This window comes from Pimephales promelas, chromosome 14 (genome assembly GCF_988280905.1).
Source record: "Pimephales promelas chromosome 14, fPimPro1.hap1.1, whole genome shotgun sequence".
In the NCBI taxonomy this organism is placed as follows: domain Eukaryota; kingdom Metazoa; phylum Chordata; class Actinopteri; order Cypriniformes; family Leuciscidae; genus Pimephales; species Pimephales promelas.
The window spans coordinates 29,624,110-29,640,816 of NC_142782.1; the positions used below are offsets into that span (position 1 = coordinate 29,624,110).

General features: G+C 36.7%; 1 protein-coding gene across 7 annotated transcripts in view; it reads left to right on the forward strand.

The window, feature by feature from the left end:
* The window catches only part of fnbp1a (formin binding protein 1a), a 39,527-nt gene extending 27,293 nt beyond the window's left edge, over positions 1–12,234 (forward strand). For 2 of the 7 annotated variants that reach the window (XM_039664884.2, XM_039664912.2), the window contains 8 exons: positions 233–412; positions 1,470–1,652; positions 1,928–1,942; positions 2,181–2,290; positions 2,487–2,619; positions 2,823–2,950; positions 3,458–3,615; positions 5,033–6,417. In XM_039664884.2, the coding sequence (XP_039520818.1) occupies positions 233–412; positions 1,470–1,652; positions 1,928–1,942; positions 2,181–2,290; positions 2,487–2,619; positions 2,823–2,950; positions 3,458–3,615; positions 5,033–5,211 (1,086 nt within the window). In that variant the 3' untranslated portion in view covers positions 5,212–6,417. Of the gene's footprint in view, positions 1–232; positions 413–1,469; positions 1,653–1,927; positions 1,943–2,180; positions 2,291–2,486; positions 2,620–2,822; positions 2,951–3,457; positions 3,616–5,032; positions 6,418–6,441 lie in introns of those variants that run through there. The other 5 variants (XM_039664902.2, XM_039664921.2, XM_039664894.2 and 2 more) reach the window with 4 other exon arrangements.
* The last annotated feature ends 4,473 nt before the right edge of the window (positions 12,235–16,707 follow it).

Genomic DNA, 16,707 nt, shown 5'->3' on the forward strand with positions numbered 1-16,707 from the left:
TTGAAGTTGAGAAAAATGCAATAGAAAGTTATGTTGCCGTTTATATTTTATAGCATATTTAATTTTTTTAAATGATATACGTTACAGTGAACAGACTTTGCTAAATGAAATATCTCTGGTTTGTGTTAGAAAATGTAGCGATGATTCTAAACCCACTTAACTTGAAGAGTCATCCTAATCTCTCTTTGTTATAGCACAAAGCCTTACATTTTTATCCCTTTTTTAATCTCAGGACAGTAAGCAAGTTGTAGAATCCTACAAGTCTGGCTTTGAGCCGCCGGGTGACGTGGAGTTTGAGGACTACAGTGTGTCAATGAAGAGGGCCGTGTCAGAATCAAGCTTCCTCAATGCTCGCGGAGAGAGCAGACGCCGGAGCAGGAGCAAACTGTGGCCTTTACTCAAGAGAAATAAGGTACGGCATTAGACGGATCTGTGGATCATAAACACCTTCTAAAATCACAGATAAGCAAAAAACAGAACTGGACACTACGCAGTTATATTCAAGAAGTTTTATTGCTATTTGCAGGGGCTATTTTCAGCAGTTCGTTATAACAGAATCTTATACTGATGATTAAAAAGTTGCGATAATCCGATAGTGGCGTATATCCGAGTAAAACAAAAACATTTATGGCCGGGCGCGACTTGATTTTGTTCTTTGGGAATCAATTGGATGCTTCTAGTTTGCTATTGGTCGATCTTATTTGAGTGACAGGTTGTCCTGCCCTCACTCCAAAAAACACTTCATCAGAGAAGAAATGTCGCTAGGGGAAGGGAAGTTAATTTGATTAAGGATTATGAGGGCATATCAAAATATTGATGTGCAGGGATAAATTTATAATAAATACTGCAATAGTCCTTAACATTTTAATTTCATGGTAACTAAAGCCGAGTTGACACTGTACAACTTTGAGAATTCTGAAAGATTCTGAAGTCTTTGATCGCTAGTTTGACATGTTTACCGATTAATAACCAATTGCAATCAAATTTGACCTCAACGACAACTGTCAAATCTAAAACCAATAGGAAAATAGGAAGTAAACACGGGTATGTGAGCTGGCTGAATTAACATCATTTTTATTAATATCTTTCACATCTACTGCAGTCAGATTGACCGTGGTCACTCTTAATAACACGTCTCACATGGCTGTGCACTCGTAATGACAAATCAAGGATGTTAAGAGACTAAAAAGCAGGTTTAGAACTTCCCCCATTGAAGTCAACAGGGCGCAAATTAAAAAAAAAAAAAGGATAACACGGTGTAGGCAACACTGATTTTTGACGTTTTTGTCTGAAATGTTAAAATTGACCGGAGTTCTCCTTTAATAAAGCTTGCAATGAGTTTTTTAGTCACCTCATGAGAAGCACTAAACATTGGCTTTGGCCTTGAATATTTCTCTCTCTTCATCTTCTCTCTTCCTGTCTTTCTCCATTCCATTTCTCAATGTGCTCCATCACACCCTCATCTGTAGCTTATGTCTTTGTTAGCGTCGCCCCGCCAGCCCCCTCCCCCTCCCCCCACCTCCCCGTCCCCGGACGGCCTCCTCAACGGCCCCCAGTCCCCGCAGCAGCCCAAGGAGCCCCTGAGCCAGCGCCTCAACGACTTCATGAGCACCAAACACAAAATGCACTGCCTGCGGAGCCTGAAACGCGGGGTAAGTTCACGAGTCGCCACGTCACGCGTGTGTGTTTCCCGTGGATCTGATTGGACGACCCCAGACACTAAAGCATCATCAGCTCAGTTTGGTTCTAAAGTAATGTGTGGATGTGTAATCGGTGTCTCGTTCTCATGCTTTTTATCAACGCCATCATTAACATGTCTGTCTTAACAGTAACATGAAACTCCATGTTTTCTGTGTGTGTGTGTGTGTGTGTGTGTGTGAAATAACAATTTCCCCTAACACGTTTTTTCTTGTCTTAACATTCACAGCTTTCTCTAAAGCTGGTAAGTCTGACTTGATATTAAAATGTCCTATAAAGACTGTTTATTTTGTATATTATATATTTTCATTTTGACTACACACTGAATTTGTGATGCTTGAAGTAAAGCAAGATATAAATATTAAGGTTTGACAGTCAAACTGATCCACATTATAGCTGATCCTGTCCAAGATCTTAACTGGCAAGCTGTTTGTGTTTGGTTTGTTGGTTTTTAACTCAGAACTTTCTTTCTCTTTTCCCAGGGAACAGGCCAGGAGGACTACAGTCATCTTCCCCCCGAGCAGAGGAGGAAGAAACTACAGGCCAAGCTCAATGACATCAACAAGGACATCCAGAAAGAGATGGATCAGAGGTAAGTCATCATGCTGGGAATAGCAACAGCCTTTCTGCTAAATACCTCATCGTTGTTTAAAACATACACTACCGTTCGAAAGTACAATATTTCTTTAAGATAAAGGCACATTGCATTGAAAGAGAGTATATATAATATACGATATGATCTAACAAAATGTTCACATGCTTATTGTTCTTCTTATAATTGTTTGCAGGGACGCCCTGACTAAAATGAAAGATGTCTACATTAAAAATCCTCACTTGGGGGATCCAGACAGTATAGATCCACGGTTAGAAGAAATCACACAAAGCTTGGAAAAATTGCAGCTTGAGGCACATAAATTTGAAGTGAGTCAAATTCGGTCAGGTACCTTCAAATGTCAATCGTGAATATGTATTCTGTGATTTATGTGTGTTTTTCTCTCATAGTCAGTGTATAGTATAATATTGTATTGGATGTTTACTACCTGTATTTGAGTCCCTTATATAAATATATGTGTATTTTGTAAATTGTAAATATTTTTAATACTGTACATACGGTGTGTTCTCAGGGCTGGCTGACGGAGGTGGAGAGGAAGTTACTTGAAAAGGGATCTGAGTCTCAGAGAAGACAGAGCAATCATTTTGACTCGCAGGGCAACACGCCTCTTACAAACAACTACGGTCAAAACCGAGAGAGGTACTTCAGTCCCTAGACAGCAGGGCTGCCAAACATGATGCACAGAATGAGATGTCACATTTATTTAAAGGGTGCATGTAATGAGAGTTCAATTGACTATGAAAACATAAAGGGATAGTTCCCCCAAAAATGAAAAAAACGCTGTATGAATTCATTTCTTCTGCTGAACACAAAAGAAGATATTTTGAAGATTGTCGGTAACCAAACAGTTGATGGACCCCATTGACTTCCATAGTATTAGTTACCTATATTCTTCAAAATATCTTCTTTTGTGTTGAGCAGAAGCAAATAAATGATGACAGAATTAACATTTTTGGGTCAACTATCCCTTTATCTTTCATAACTCTAATGGATGCATCTCTGAACTCTTTGACATAATAAAAAATGTGTATGAAAAAAAGCTATTAAAGCATGATTCAGTACAGCCTCCCGCGAGGCATGTGTGACATTAACTGTGTAATCTGACTATAACGTCAAAGTTAATTTTGTCTGTTTTACGCATTGCATGTCTTCTGCACATAGTCCGGATGGCAGCTACACGGAAGACCCCAGCACAGAGACCACGATGCAGTTCAAATCACGCAGTACTGAGTTTGATGACGAGTTTGATGACGAGGAACCTTTACCCACTATTGGAACATGCAAAGCACTTTATCCATTTGAAGGTAACGGAAAGTGTGTTAAAAGTTCAAATGTGCCAGGAATTCATGTCTGCTCAGTGGTTATGAAGCCCTTTGTCAGGTTCTGGGATAATAAGTTTAAAGTAGTTTTAACTAAAATGGCTTAATTTTAGCATAAACTTTTAGATCAAAACATTTTTTTATATTATGAGGAATATGTCGAAGTGTATGTGTATATAAATTTATATTATTTTATGGCATAAATGCATACAAATTTGCATTGAGAAATTGCAGAATGGAAAAAAATGAACACGTTGAATTAATTTTAAGATTTTAAAACAATGTTTTAAAACATCTACTCAATTAACCAAAAGAAATGAACACAATACAGTTTATATAAAATTCTAAAATTTACACAATTATTTGCTTGTTGAATTAATAATTTTTCTTTATTTTTAAGTGTAAGTGTGTCTAAACTTTTGACTGGTTCATAAATTTATATAATAATTTTATGGTAGATATATACAAATTTGGATTGAGAAATGGCATAATGTAAAAAATATCAATTTAAAAAAGTACACATTTTCAATAAGCAACAATAAATGTAAATTTTTTTCTACACATTTTTACACTACAACATTTTACTTTACTAAATATATTAAAATGTTATATATATACAGTATATATATATAAAAATTTAATTGATAATTGGCAGAATAGAAAAAAATAACGGAAGAAATTAACTTAAAAAAATAATAAAAATACAATTAAATTTAAGAATTAAATATAAAACGTAAAAAAAATTCTCAACTAAACGTCATTATAATAAAAAAAAATTAAAAATAAACAAATGTAAAAATGAGTAAAAACTAGGGATGCACCGAAATGAAAATTCTGGGCCGAAACTGAAAATTCTGGATGCACCTGGCAAAAAAACGAAAATATATTATAAATATATATATATATATATATATACTGTATATATATATATATATATATATTAAAAATAATTATTCATTTCTTTTTTGTGTGTGTGTAATTGTATTATTATTAAACTTTTTAATTTATTTAAATAATCTAGGGAATTTGAATTTAAAAAAAAAAAATCAAGCCAATAAAATAAAATAACCACACTTTTATTTGAAGTAAAACATTTGGACATAAAATAGTCCTATATTAGAATAATATTAAATCTCAATATATTATTCTTCATTCAGTTCTATGTAGCAAATTTAGAGTTAACAGATTTATTTTTGACCTATTATCAAAATAAAGTAGTCCTTCAAAGCTATTATAATCAGAGCATGTGAACAGATAGCAGGCAGAGGATCAGTGGACAAGAGGATAGTGTCATTTTACCTGCGAAACTGGTTATTGAATGATGAAAAAAGGTATTTTTTAATGAAGTTGACACGCTTGTTTTGGAAACAAAAAAAAATTGACGTTTTTTTTGGGTCTGTAGGTCAGAACGAAGGTACCATATCCATGGCCGAGGGTGAAATGCTGTACGTAATCGAGGAGGATAAGGGTGACGGATGGACCCGTGTCCGCAGAAACGAGGACGAGGAGGGATACGTGCCCACATCCTACATCAAACTCTTTTTGGACACGAATGCCAAAGGTGCTATGACATACATATAATCCCACGCCACAGAACACCCGGAAAGGGTCATTAGTGAACGCCGTTTGTACACTGTACATACAGTAGAAGATCATGAAAATGTTCTCATTGAACAGGACGCAGAGCAATTTCTGTTTGTACATGTGTCATTTCTCGATTTTGGTCTTTATTTACATTTTTGAATTATTTATCTCTCAGACTTGTCCATAAGGGTAAATTAGGCAATAAAGACACAGCTGCTGTGAAATTTTGATATATCTGATGGAATGGCATTATATACAGCATTATAGCTTGGCATTATGGTGGTTTTCTGCTATAACCAAGATGTTTAGATACTCATCATGTTCATATTTTTTAACGATCTACATGCAATCAAATACTTTTAGATTAGCAGCCAATGTCATGAGTGCAAAGACTAATATTCTGAAACCTTTTGGCAATAAAAAATCATTTACTAATATTTTGACCTTAAAACTACAAAATAAGAAGCAATCCTGCATTTTAACTCTAGTGTTTTTAATTGTAATAATTTTGTAATCTTTTGCATGAGAGATGGAATAGAATATTTTCTCAGGTATGTTTACGTTGGTCTACATCCTTGTACCTCAAAAATCCTGAATATACAGGGTTTTTTTCTTTCCCCTGCGGCAAATCACATTCGATTTAAATGCATATCATTAAATGTGAAGAGCTCAAGTAATTAATGCATGTATCTTTGAGACTTTAGCTAGCTTTGCATTTACTGCTGTACAAAGAAGTAAAAAACATACTCGCGAACCCATAGTTAACACAATGCCTTTCAGTGTAGTGAGTGTTGAAGCAATAATTCAAAAGATGCATGTTATTTGTACATTGACCAGCATGGAAAACAAAGTTTCCAGAAGGTCGACGCAGTGTGTATTAGGAATATTTACTGCGCTCTACAGTATATGCATGCTATAAACTACTTATTGCTGCTTATTTGTCCATAGCATTATCAGCAGCTGTTGATAGTGTCGCAAGCTAAATATACGAACAGTTTTGTATCGTTTTATACCGTCCCTGTCTTTAATTCACATGACATAGTGGAGCTGCACTGTGAAGTTGATCTTCCGTGGTTTTTAACCCATCATGTCATTGCTGTCTGTGAATCAACGATTGTACAGGAATGTCATAGTTCGATTCTTATGCAACATCTCTAACATGTCTTGTGTGATGTTTTTTTTTGTTTTTTTTTTTTTTGCTTTTTGTTTCTGTTCCTTTCTTTGCAGATCCCTAAAAGTGTTTGGCTGGCACAGGAGTGGCAGGGCAAGCGTCCTTGCGTGAAACGTCCTCCTCTTGTAACTGTAGTCAGAGATGTGGGACAATGTGGGACTAACTGAAAGGATATTCCATTTTTAACGCAACCTCTCTTTCACTGAACTCCTCTCGTCTGCCATAATAATGCAAACCGATCTTTTTCATGACTAGCGTGCTGATTATTTGCTAAAGCTTGCTTCTCGTACGGACCTACAGTAGAATATTTAGCCGTAGCTGCTTGCCGTCAGATCGGAGCCTTTAGGTTTGTTTGCAGAGGCACAGAGTAAGTGCCGTGTACATGTCTTGTTATTGCCTGGCTTGCTTCAGAGCCGAGAGGAGTTTTCTCATGAAGACGTTAGACTTAATGAATATTTGTCAGTGCAGACTGTTCAGTTGTGTGAAAACTATAAAAATGTGGGGGATAAATGGGACTCATTTTATACGTTATAGGCTTGCTTTGTTTTGTTGTACAGTGTTTGCAAGGCGGCACTGTATTTAAACTAAATCTATTTAAAATAAAATACCCATTAAAATGGCAATTTTATTTCCTATGATGATGATGACTGAATCAATGGACATATCAAAAGGTTTGGGGTCAGTAAGATATATTACATTTTTGGAAGAAAATTAATACTTTTATTTAGCAACCATGCAAATGTTTCTTGAGCCGCAAATCATCATATCAGAATGATTTCTGATTTCTGGAGTAATGATACTGACAATTTTTTGCATCACAGGAATGAATTACATTTTTAAATAGTAAGATATATAACATTTTTCACACAATATCACTTTTTAATTTTTTGGCAAATAATGCAGCCTTGGTAAGGATAAGAGTTTTATTTCAGAAACATCTTACTGACCCCAAACTTTAGGGGTCTTTAAACCGACTAATGATCGAATGTTTTTTAAAATGTAAAGGGGTCATGACATGGACTTTTTTTTGCACCTATTTTCAACCTTCTGACCCCGTCTGAAACGTTCTGTTTGTAAGGGGCGGCTACTTTAAGGCCGTTTGTCCACCAAAGCGTTTTCCACGAGCCTGGCGTATGCTTTCAATTGTTTTCAATGGGAGCGCCGCGTTTTTTAAACGCCATGAGCGTAAACGAGGCGCTGAGCGTTTTTTTTTTCACGCTGAAGCCCCGAGCGCCCGGCGTTTTTTACTCGTTGCCGAGAGTTGAAAAATGTTCAACTTTGGATAAAACGCAGCGCTCATCACTGTCACTTCGTTCTTACCCAGCCGTCCAATCACAGTGGAGGAGGGGCGGGACTACACACCGACCAACTGTCACAGCATTCTTTCAGTACAACGACATCAACCAACAAAGCTAACCGAACAAAATAAATTTTTACTATGAAATAAATTATCTGCGAAATCAGTTAAAAGTAAACTGTGCTGCGGATATTCTGTATCATAGCAACGAAACGTCTCAACGTAAAAAACGCTGCTCTCTCTCCAAAAAATGCTCCAAAGCACAGCGTTTTCAGCAGAGCGTCTGGCGTTTTCAGCTGGCTAAAAACGCTTTGGTGGACACACGGCCTAAGAGTTGTCAGTAAACGGCATGTTATGATTGGCTAACGTCATTGCACAGGAAACCGTATTAACGTCGACTTAGTATAAACATCAGTAAGCGTTTCAAAAACATCCATATAAAATATAATTTACTGACGAAGCCTTATGAAATCGTTGTGTGATGCTGCTGCTGTCAGATCCAATACAGTTGGGTGCTTCGTCTTCCAACAAAAGTTTCTTTGTGAGCCTTGCTGACAAAATGCTCCTTACAAACATATAATCCTATGACGCGATCTGGGACGGCGGATAGATGTGTAGATCGCGTCAATGATTATAATGAGTTCTATTGGCTTTTGACGCGATGCTATGCTCACAACCAGTGTTGGCAAATTTAAGTCGCCGTTAAGCGACTGAATGGCAGTGGGCGGGGCCTATGGTGCGATGATGGATAACTATTCGTCATATGCAAACGTATTAGCCTGTGTCGTCACAGATCCCGCAATATCAAAACGAGCTGTTTTTGGATCTTAATTAAACGAAATTGTGGATGTTTGAATGGTGCAAAGACCTCCTACATGTCAAAACATCGAGGCAAATTTGATTTTGCATGTCACGACCCCTTTAACAGACCGTGAATGTCATTGTAATATATGCATACTGAATTGTTTCTTTTCCAACTGTATTACTATCAATCTCTCTGTTTGTAAATTCAAGCTATCATTTTACCTTAACACTGCTCTTTTGTTGCCTTGCAAGCACTGGTATTTCCATAAGGAAATGCAAATCTGGTTATTATTATTACAATTATTATTATTATGAATGCATAATCATCCCCTACATTTTGTGTGAGGTGCTGTTGTAGATGAATAGTTCTCTATGGCAGGTGAAGTGGTAAGCATCTTTTCTGGTTCTTTACTCTTTCCTCCCAGAGAAGAAAGAAGTGTCACCTCACTCACTCATTCACACTTTCTTCCTGCGATGTGCACACACACACACACACACACCACAGCTGCTCCCTTCTTTCTCTCGCTCTCTATCACCTCCTCTTCTGTTTCTCTCACTGTTGCTGTATCTTTCTTCTTTTCATATATTTTTCTACATCTGTAGCCCTGTTTTGATTTTGATTTTACCAGAGGATGTCTGGTCAGCTAAATAAGAAAAAAATTGTCTTAATCAAACACTATTATAAAAAGAGCAAACTAATTATGTTTGTCGGCTAACTTGGAAAGTCTAATCTCGTGTGGATAAGCTTGTCTGCAATTATTGTTTCACAACTACCCCAACTAAAGGCCCGTTCACTCCAAGAATGAATACTATGAAGACAAATATAACAATAACAACATTAGCGTTCACACAATATCTTTTTGTTTAATCGAAGAGTGCTGCAGTATTGTCATCTGCCACTTTAAATGCTCGAGCTCGGAAAGTGATTCCAACAATATCGTTTTTCTGTGCCGTCATAGTTTTATGACCATTTTAAACGATTTTTAGAACTAATATCTTTATCGTTATAGTTATTCTCCTTGGTGTGAATGGCCCTTAAAGCTAAATATCTTATTGCACTGCCTGGTAGACCTCATGGCGCTTTTCCACAGCTGGTACGGCTCAGTACGGTTCGGCTCGCTTCGCTTTTCCACTGCATGGTACGACTCGGCTCGACACTTAACAGCTCGGTTCGCTTTAGCTCGGTTGCTTTTCCACTGCAGTTAGTACCGCTTTAAAGTTGGTGGGATTATAGACTGATCGATAATAGCGGTGGCTGTTACTGGCTATTTAAATCTAGCGGGTTTGGTTTCTCGTGCCGATATCTATTGGTCGCAAATACAATGATGCTGGTAGTGACGATTCTGTCTGACCAATCAGTGATCTGCAGTGTTTCACGTCACATTTAGTACCGGTATGGTACGCTTGGAACCTCAACAGACCAGGTACCATTTAAAGCGAGCCGTACCGTACCGTGCCATGCCGTGGAAAAGCGCCACAAGTGAGCCGTACCGAGCCATACCATGCAGTGGAAAAGCGCCAAAGCATGCCGTACCGAACCGTACCGTACCATACCGCACCGTACCATGCAGTGGAAAAGCGCCAAAGCGTGCCGTACCGAACCGTACCATATGTACTGTACCATGCAGTGGAAAAGCGCCAAAGTGTGCCGTACCGTACCGAACCGTACCATATGTACCGTAACATGCAGTGGAAAAGCAGCAAAGTGTGCCGTACCGAACTGAACCGTACTGTACCATTCAGTGGAAAAGCGCCAAAGCGGGCCGTACAGAAGCGAGCCGTACCGTACCATCCCGTGCAGTGGAAAAGCACCACAAGCGTGCCGTACCGAATCGTGACGTACCGTATCATACCATGCAGTGGAAAAGCGCCATTAGTTATAAATGTAGATGTTTTGCCAAGTTTCTAGGTAAATGGTTAGTTGGCTGATTTAAGATAGTAATAGTTGATACTAATACTGTAAGAAATCAGAAATGAGGTATTATTTACTGTGAAATTTCACTAATAATTACAAAGAAAAGGCAAGTAACAGGATTAAATGTCATTTTGATGTAGGACTAAGGAACCGTTTACACGACACTGTTTTCAACTAAAAACAATTTTTTTATGCATTTTGGCTGTTCATTTACACGACAACAGCGTTTTGAGGGCCTGAAATCGCAACTTAAAAAAATTAGCTTCACAGTGCACGTTTTTGAAAATTAAACTTTTATTGTCTCCGTGTAAACTACAAAAATACAAATTTGTGGAAGCGGTGACGTCACATGCATGTATATTGCATAATTCACGGTTTTTACTCGTTTTTACTGATCTGTGTGAACAGGGTTTCGGGATCGGCATTGCCGTCTTTACATGAAACTTTTAAAAAACGCAAAAGAACAGACTTTTCCGGTTTTAGTACATCGTTGTGGTGTAAACTAAAAAGTATTTTCTTGTCAAACTTTACTCCAATAATTTTTATTTCGAAAAATCTTTTTTACAGTGTGCTGACAACACTGGCAAAGATATATGTCTCACTGCACTATACTGGAATGTCACTTCTGAATCAGTACATGAAATCCCAGGTGTCCTCTATTAATAATTTTAACTTTAATTGGCATTTAGAAAAGTGATCAGCCTCTTTTTTCTCTCTTCTGCTGCTCTTTTTCTTTCATTCTCTCTCTCTCTCTCTCTGTCAGCGCAGTGGATGTGGCTGTGTATGGTGTAGCTGTAGTGGTGCAGTCCAGTAGATGTTGATGGTGGTCCTCAGCTGGTGCTGTGTTTCGACGCATGCATGCTTGCCCTGTCTCTGTGTGTGTGCCAGTCTTAGGGGGTCCAAGTCTCCATAAAGTTCAAGCCTTCGACTTCTGATGGTTGAACTTAAGCTTTTTGAATTGTGTTTGTGCCTGTTTATTTCCTTCTCTACTTTATCTTGAGTGTTTTATTTCTTTTGGAAAAGACATGCATGGTCTTGTCTCTACACATCCCCTTAAGTTATTCTTTTAAATTGTTTACACCGTTTTAGATTCTTTCTATTTTTTGAGTTTCTCTGAATGATTGATATCCAGGTCCAAGATTAACAGTCACCAAGTAAATATATTATTACTTGTCAATTAACTACTAAGAATAAAGTCGATAAAACCTGCTGGTTTTATCTGTTATAAGTGAATCAAATGTGATTCAAAGACACATAAAATATGTAACACTTTTAATAAAATTTCTTAATTTTCTTGCACTAAAACAAACTCACTACATGTCTTTGTTCTTTTACACAACGACCTGCAGTGAACCAAACTGTGTTTTGAATAAACATCTTGAAAAATATTTTTTTGCTCAGTTACTACTGTTAATTTTGGACCCAGTCAATATCATTCTGATTTCATTTTTTGATGTTAAACGCAAGTATTTACCTCATTCAGGATAGATTTGGACTGCTCTTCAATAATAATAGGTTCTGAACGTTACGAATACGGTCATATCCATTCATGAAGAAACACTGCAGAGCTGAAATGTCTGTTTTTCTGTATATTGTGCTTTTGAACTTGCTGGATCCCTTCCTTCGAAGACCTCATAAACATAAAACTGCCAAATAAAGTGTGAAAGGCTTGTGACTTTTTTTGCAAATGCTAACCAGTATAGTCGACAAATGATTTGAGTTTTATTTCAGTTATCAAATCATTCATATTGTAAAAGTCAAAATTGTATGTCTGTCGAAACTGAGCAGTTTTTATGTAGAAGTTTAACAAATTAAAGGTCATTTTAAAATGGTTCTATTTGTCCTGTTTCTCATTTAACTAAATGATTGTGTAACGTTGTGAAGATAAGCTGGATTTAGTTCTGGACCTTGATTTTACATCCATTATTGTTTATTGTAACAAAGTGAACCTGGTATTTACTGTGGTCTTGCACAGATTACAGCATGTCATTCAACCCATTTATGTTTCTAATTTAGTTCAATTGTACTGCTACTGTATGTTAGCGAAGTTTGATTTTTATTTATTTAGATATGCTGATAATTCTATCACCCCCGTGTCATCCAAGATGTCCATGTAATTCTTTCTTCAGTCGAAAAGAAATTAAGGTTTTTGATGAAAAAAATCCAGGATTCTTCAATGGGAACCAAACGGTTCAAGGTCCAAATGAGTCACGAACGTGCGTCACAGAACAGAGCAAGGCAACCATTAGAGCTTATAAAACTTAAACTTTGTTATTTTTTTTTTTTAATGAGTGATCGTTTTGCTTGATAAGACCCTTATTCATCGTCTGGAATCGTTTAAAGCCCTTTGAACAGTTTGCAGTTTGTACTACTGAAAGTGTCTTTTGGACCTTGAACCGTTTGGTTCCCATTAAAGTGCATTATATGGAGAAAAATCCTGTAATGTTTTCACCAAAAACCTTAATTTCTTTTTCACTGATGAAAGAAAGACATGGACATCTTGGATGACATGGGGGTGAGTAAATTATCAGCTAAAGTTTTTTTTTTAAGGATGTTATATGTATTTTAATATTTGTCTGTGTTGTTATTGTTAACTAACTCTAAAACAATTTAATACACTAAAATAATTTTCAGTCATTAAAATAAAGCTAAAATATTAGATTGAAAAAAATTCAACTGAAATTAAAGCTACATAGAAATAAAAAAAATGCCTAATGCACATTAAATGAAAAAGCCAATTTGAATATTAATAAATATTATAATAATATATAAATAATAATATAAATGACACTATTCAAATTATTTTTTGCCTGCTGTCTGCAATCCTTCCAGAACAGACCTGCTACCCATTTTCAGGTCACGACCCCACTACCCTAAATGTGACCACTAGGGGGCATCAAAGAACAAATGAAGTGTCGTGAAATTCCCAAATGTGTTTTATGATAATTACTACAGTAGTCAGACACAGGGGCGTCCTTAGGGCAATGCAACTGGGCGACCGCACCGGGTCCCGTACATAGACTGTAAAAAATAGGTCCCGTAGCAAAATCCTCCCACGCCCAGTCGTGAACGGACCGAGGGGATCACCACCACACCACAACCCCAAACCAAGCGAGCCCCCAGCCTGACATTACTTTCTAAAGTCCAAGAACATGAAAAATGTTACATCAGAAGCATGACAAATGGGTCCCACAGTTACGCAATTATGAGCAAGAACAGAGATGTTCTGACACAACAAAGAAAGAGTTGTTTTAAGGTCTGTTCTGATGGAGTTAGATTATTGCAGCAGTGCAAAGGTTCAAAAATAGCACACAAGTACATCTGCATCCAGTATTGCTGGGAGTAAAAACAAAGATGGGCCTAAGTTGAGTTATACAATGCATTATCTAACATAACGGCCATTAATTTGATTGGATTTGTCGCGAAACGCCATTACATAAAATCTCAGGAGCAGCCTCTTCTCATGACTCTCAAGAAACCCTCAACCGGTCATATCCTTCATGTCTGCTCTAACAGGAACCAAGCGCTTCAGATCAGATGAATGGCTTCCTCCTCCTAAAAACGTACCCTGCGGTCTAGAGCTCAAAGTAAAAGAGGCTTTCGAAGGGAAAAGGGGGCGCGATTGGTTTAGCAGGTGAGGGCTGGGAATGCCCGATAAAGAACAGAATTTCTTGCATCACATCCGCTGTTTGTTCTTCTTTCTATTTCCAAGCGATGGAATGCTTTGCCATTCGGGAGGCGAGGAATTCAAAACAAGTTCATTAAGTTTGAATAGCGTCTTCTTTTTAAAGCTGTGTTTGACCACCCCACCCTAATATCACAAAGGCCTTTCCACAATACACATCCGTCAGCCTCCAAGAACTGATTTCCTGCCGCTAAACAAATTTTCTTCTCAACATATCTGTAGCAGTCTGTTTTTGAACGAAGTAATAACAGATGTTGGTACACTAATGTTTGCTTTTGCTTAAGTGTCGGTTGATGTGTTGGGGCAACACGAAGTGACATCGGCATTGACTTATTAAGAATAAATTTACACCTACTTAGCGCCCCCTGCTGTTATGGAGGAAGAGGAACTATTTTTGTAATGGAAAACTTGTGTACTGCCTACTTTATATTTTATTAGATTTTTTACTAATAGTATATGAAAGTGTTGTTGGCTAAAACTATTTTACAAACATTAAATAAAGCTGAAATAAAATAAATATTAGATGAAAAATTTAAAATTAGGAATGTTGCCTTGGCAAGAAAATTACTAAAACAGATAAATAACACTAAAAATAGAAATATTTAAACTTAAACTAAAATATAAAAATAAAATTCTAAATATTATATAATATTAAGGGACAAAACATTCAGCAATAAATTCAGCAGGTATGATGTCAAACACGGAAAAATAATTCGCCGGTGGCAATACTTGGACATTTCGCTCTACAATGTAAATTACAAAGTAAATCACAATGTAAAAAAATCGAAATAAATCAAATTTCTTCATTTTTTAATTTTGTAATGTTTATTATAAAAAGCATTTGGTTTTTAAGTAATAAACGTTATAAGTAACGTTTGGGTTGGGAGTATCTTCAAGTTGTTTACCACAGACCTTATTTTATTAATTAAATTGAAAAACCCATAGGAAAATCTTGAGGGAAATGAAGTTATTTCTCATTTTGAAAAACATTTAAAAAATCTTTAGAGCCTTTTTCTAAGAACCTTTTGTGCGATGGAAGTTTCCATGGACGTTAAAGATTCTTCATGGAACCATCGATGCCAATAATCTTTACTTTAGTGTGGCTTCTGCAAACAATTTAAATAAAGCCTTTTCTATTAACTAACTTCACTTTTCTGTGTTATTTTAGATGTTTGATCGTTTGGTGGATGCATGCAAGTCATTTCTCCTCAGGCTCACTGACCTGAACATTTTCCACTAATTTTTGACAACTACAAATTTAAGTGTTCAAATAGGCTACTTTTTGTCATCATTTTTAACAGTACATCTATTGTTTTATATATATTTTTAAAACCTACAAAACTTTTGTGAAATATTTTGCTTTAAAATGGTTTGATATTTTGTTATCAAATGACATCTATTTTAAGCCTAGTCGAGCCTAGTTTAAGTGTCCACATACTTTGGGCGCCTAAGTATTGTGTTAATGTTAAAAGCTTAAAGGATATGGTTTACATTTCTGAAATGTTTGACCATGCCCACGGAAGTGTTTCATAACAGCAATTCTCGAACAACGTTGAATTTACTTTCGATGAAATAAAAGGAACGCGGCATTGTGCTTGAAGTCTTTAAGTGAAAACACTGATTTTCTCCCGACACTTTAGATTTGGCACCATTTTGTCTTTCTAAAATCTGTCACTCACTGCTGACGCAGATCCTTTTCCTGAGCGGGTGAGATTTTTATTGTTCAGATGCAGCAGGCCCTGCTATCTCCATCCACCAGTGGCTTCCTGTTTCCTCCAACACTGGAAATGCTGCATTTCTGTCTCCCTCCTCATGCTAACCTTCAGACATAAATTAAAACCAGTTGGCCTCTTGTTTCCCCTTTATTTTCAATTGTTTTCTGTGATAATACTTTGTGATATTTTATAAAAGAGACAGTTATGGTCCTGGATTCGGCTTTAGTCTTTTTGTTATTCTGTCAGGGAATTCATGCTCTTCATGAATGAATGAGCAGTTCATGAACATGAACATGGCAGTTGCTTCAATGCATTTAGGGGTGTGGTCCTGGACTCCAAACTGAATGTCAGAATGGGTAAGGAATGCAATTTAAGCAATTTTGAGAGTGGCATGTTTTTTGGTGCCAGACGGGCCGGTCTGAGTATTTCATAATCTGCTCAGTTACTGGGATTTTCACGCACAACCATTTCTAGAAAACATTGTCAATTGTGTGAGTCTCACGCTGATACAGAAGCACCTAACCTTAGTTGTAAGCTTAAAGTTGACATAAACTCTAAAGTTGTCCCTCAAATCTGATTGGTTGATTGGAATATTGTTTCAGGCTCAGCAGAAATGTTGATCCAGGAACGTAGTGAACTTGGTGAATCATGTTCACCATGCACTCTCAGAAAAAAAAGGTACAAAAACTGTTACTGGGGCTGGACCTTTTCCTTTTCTGGACCTAAAATGTACATATTAGTACCTAAAATGTACATTATTAACACCTAAAATGTACATATTAGTACCTAAAATGTACATTATTAACACCTAAAATGCACATATTAGTACCTAAAATGTACATATTAGCACCTAAAATGGACAAATTAGCACCTAAAATGGACATTATTAACACCTAAAATGCACAT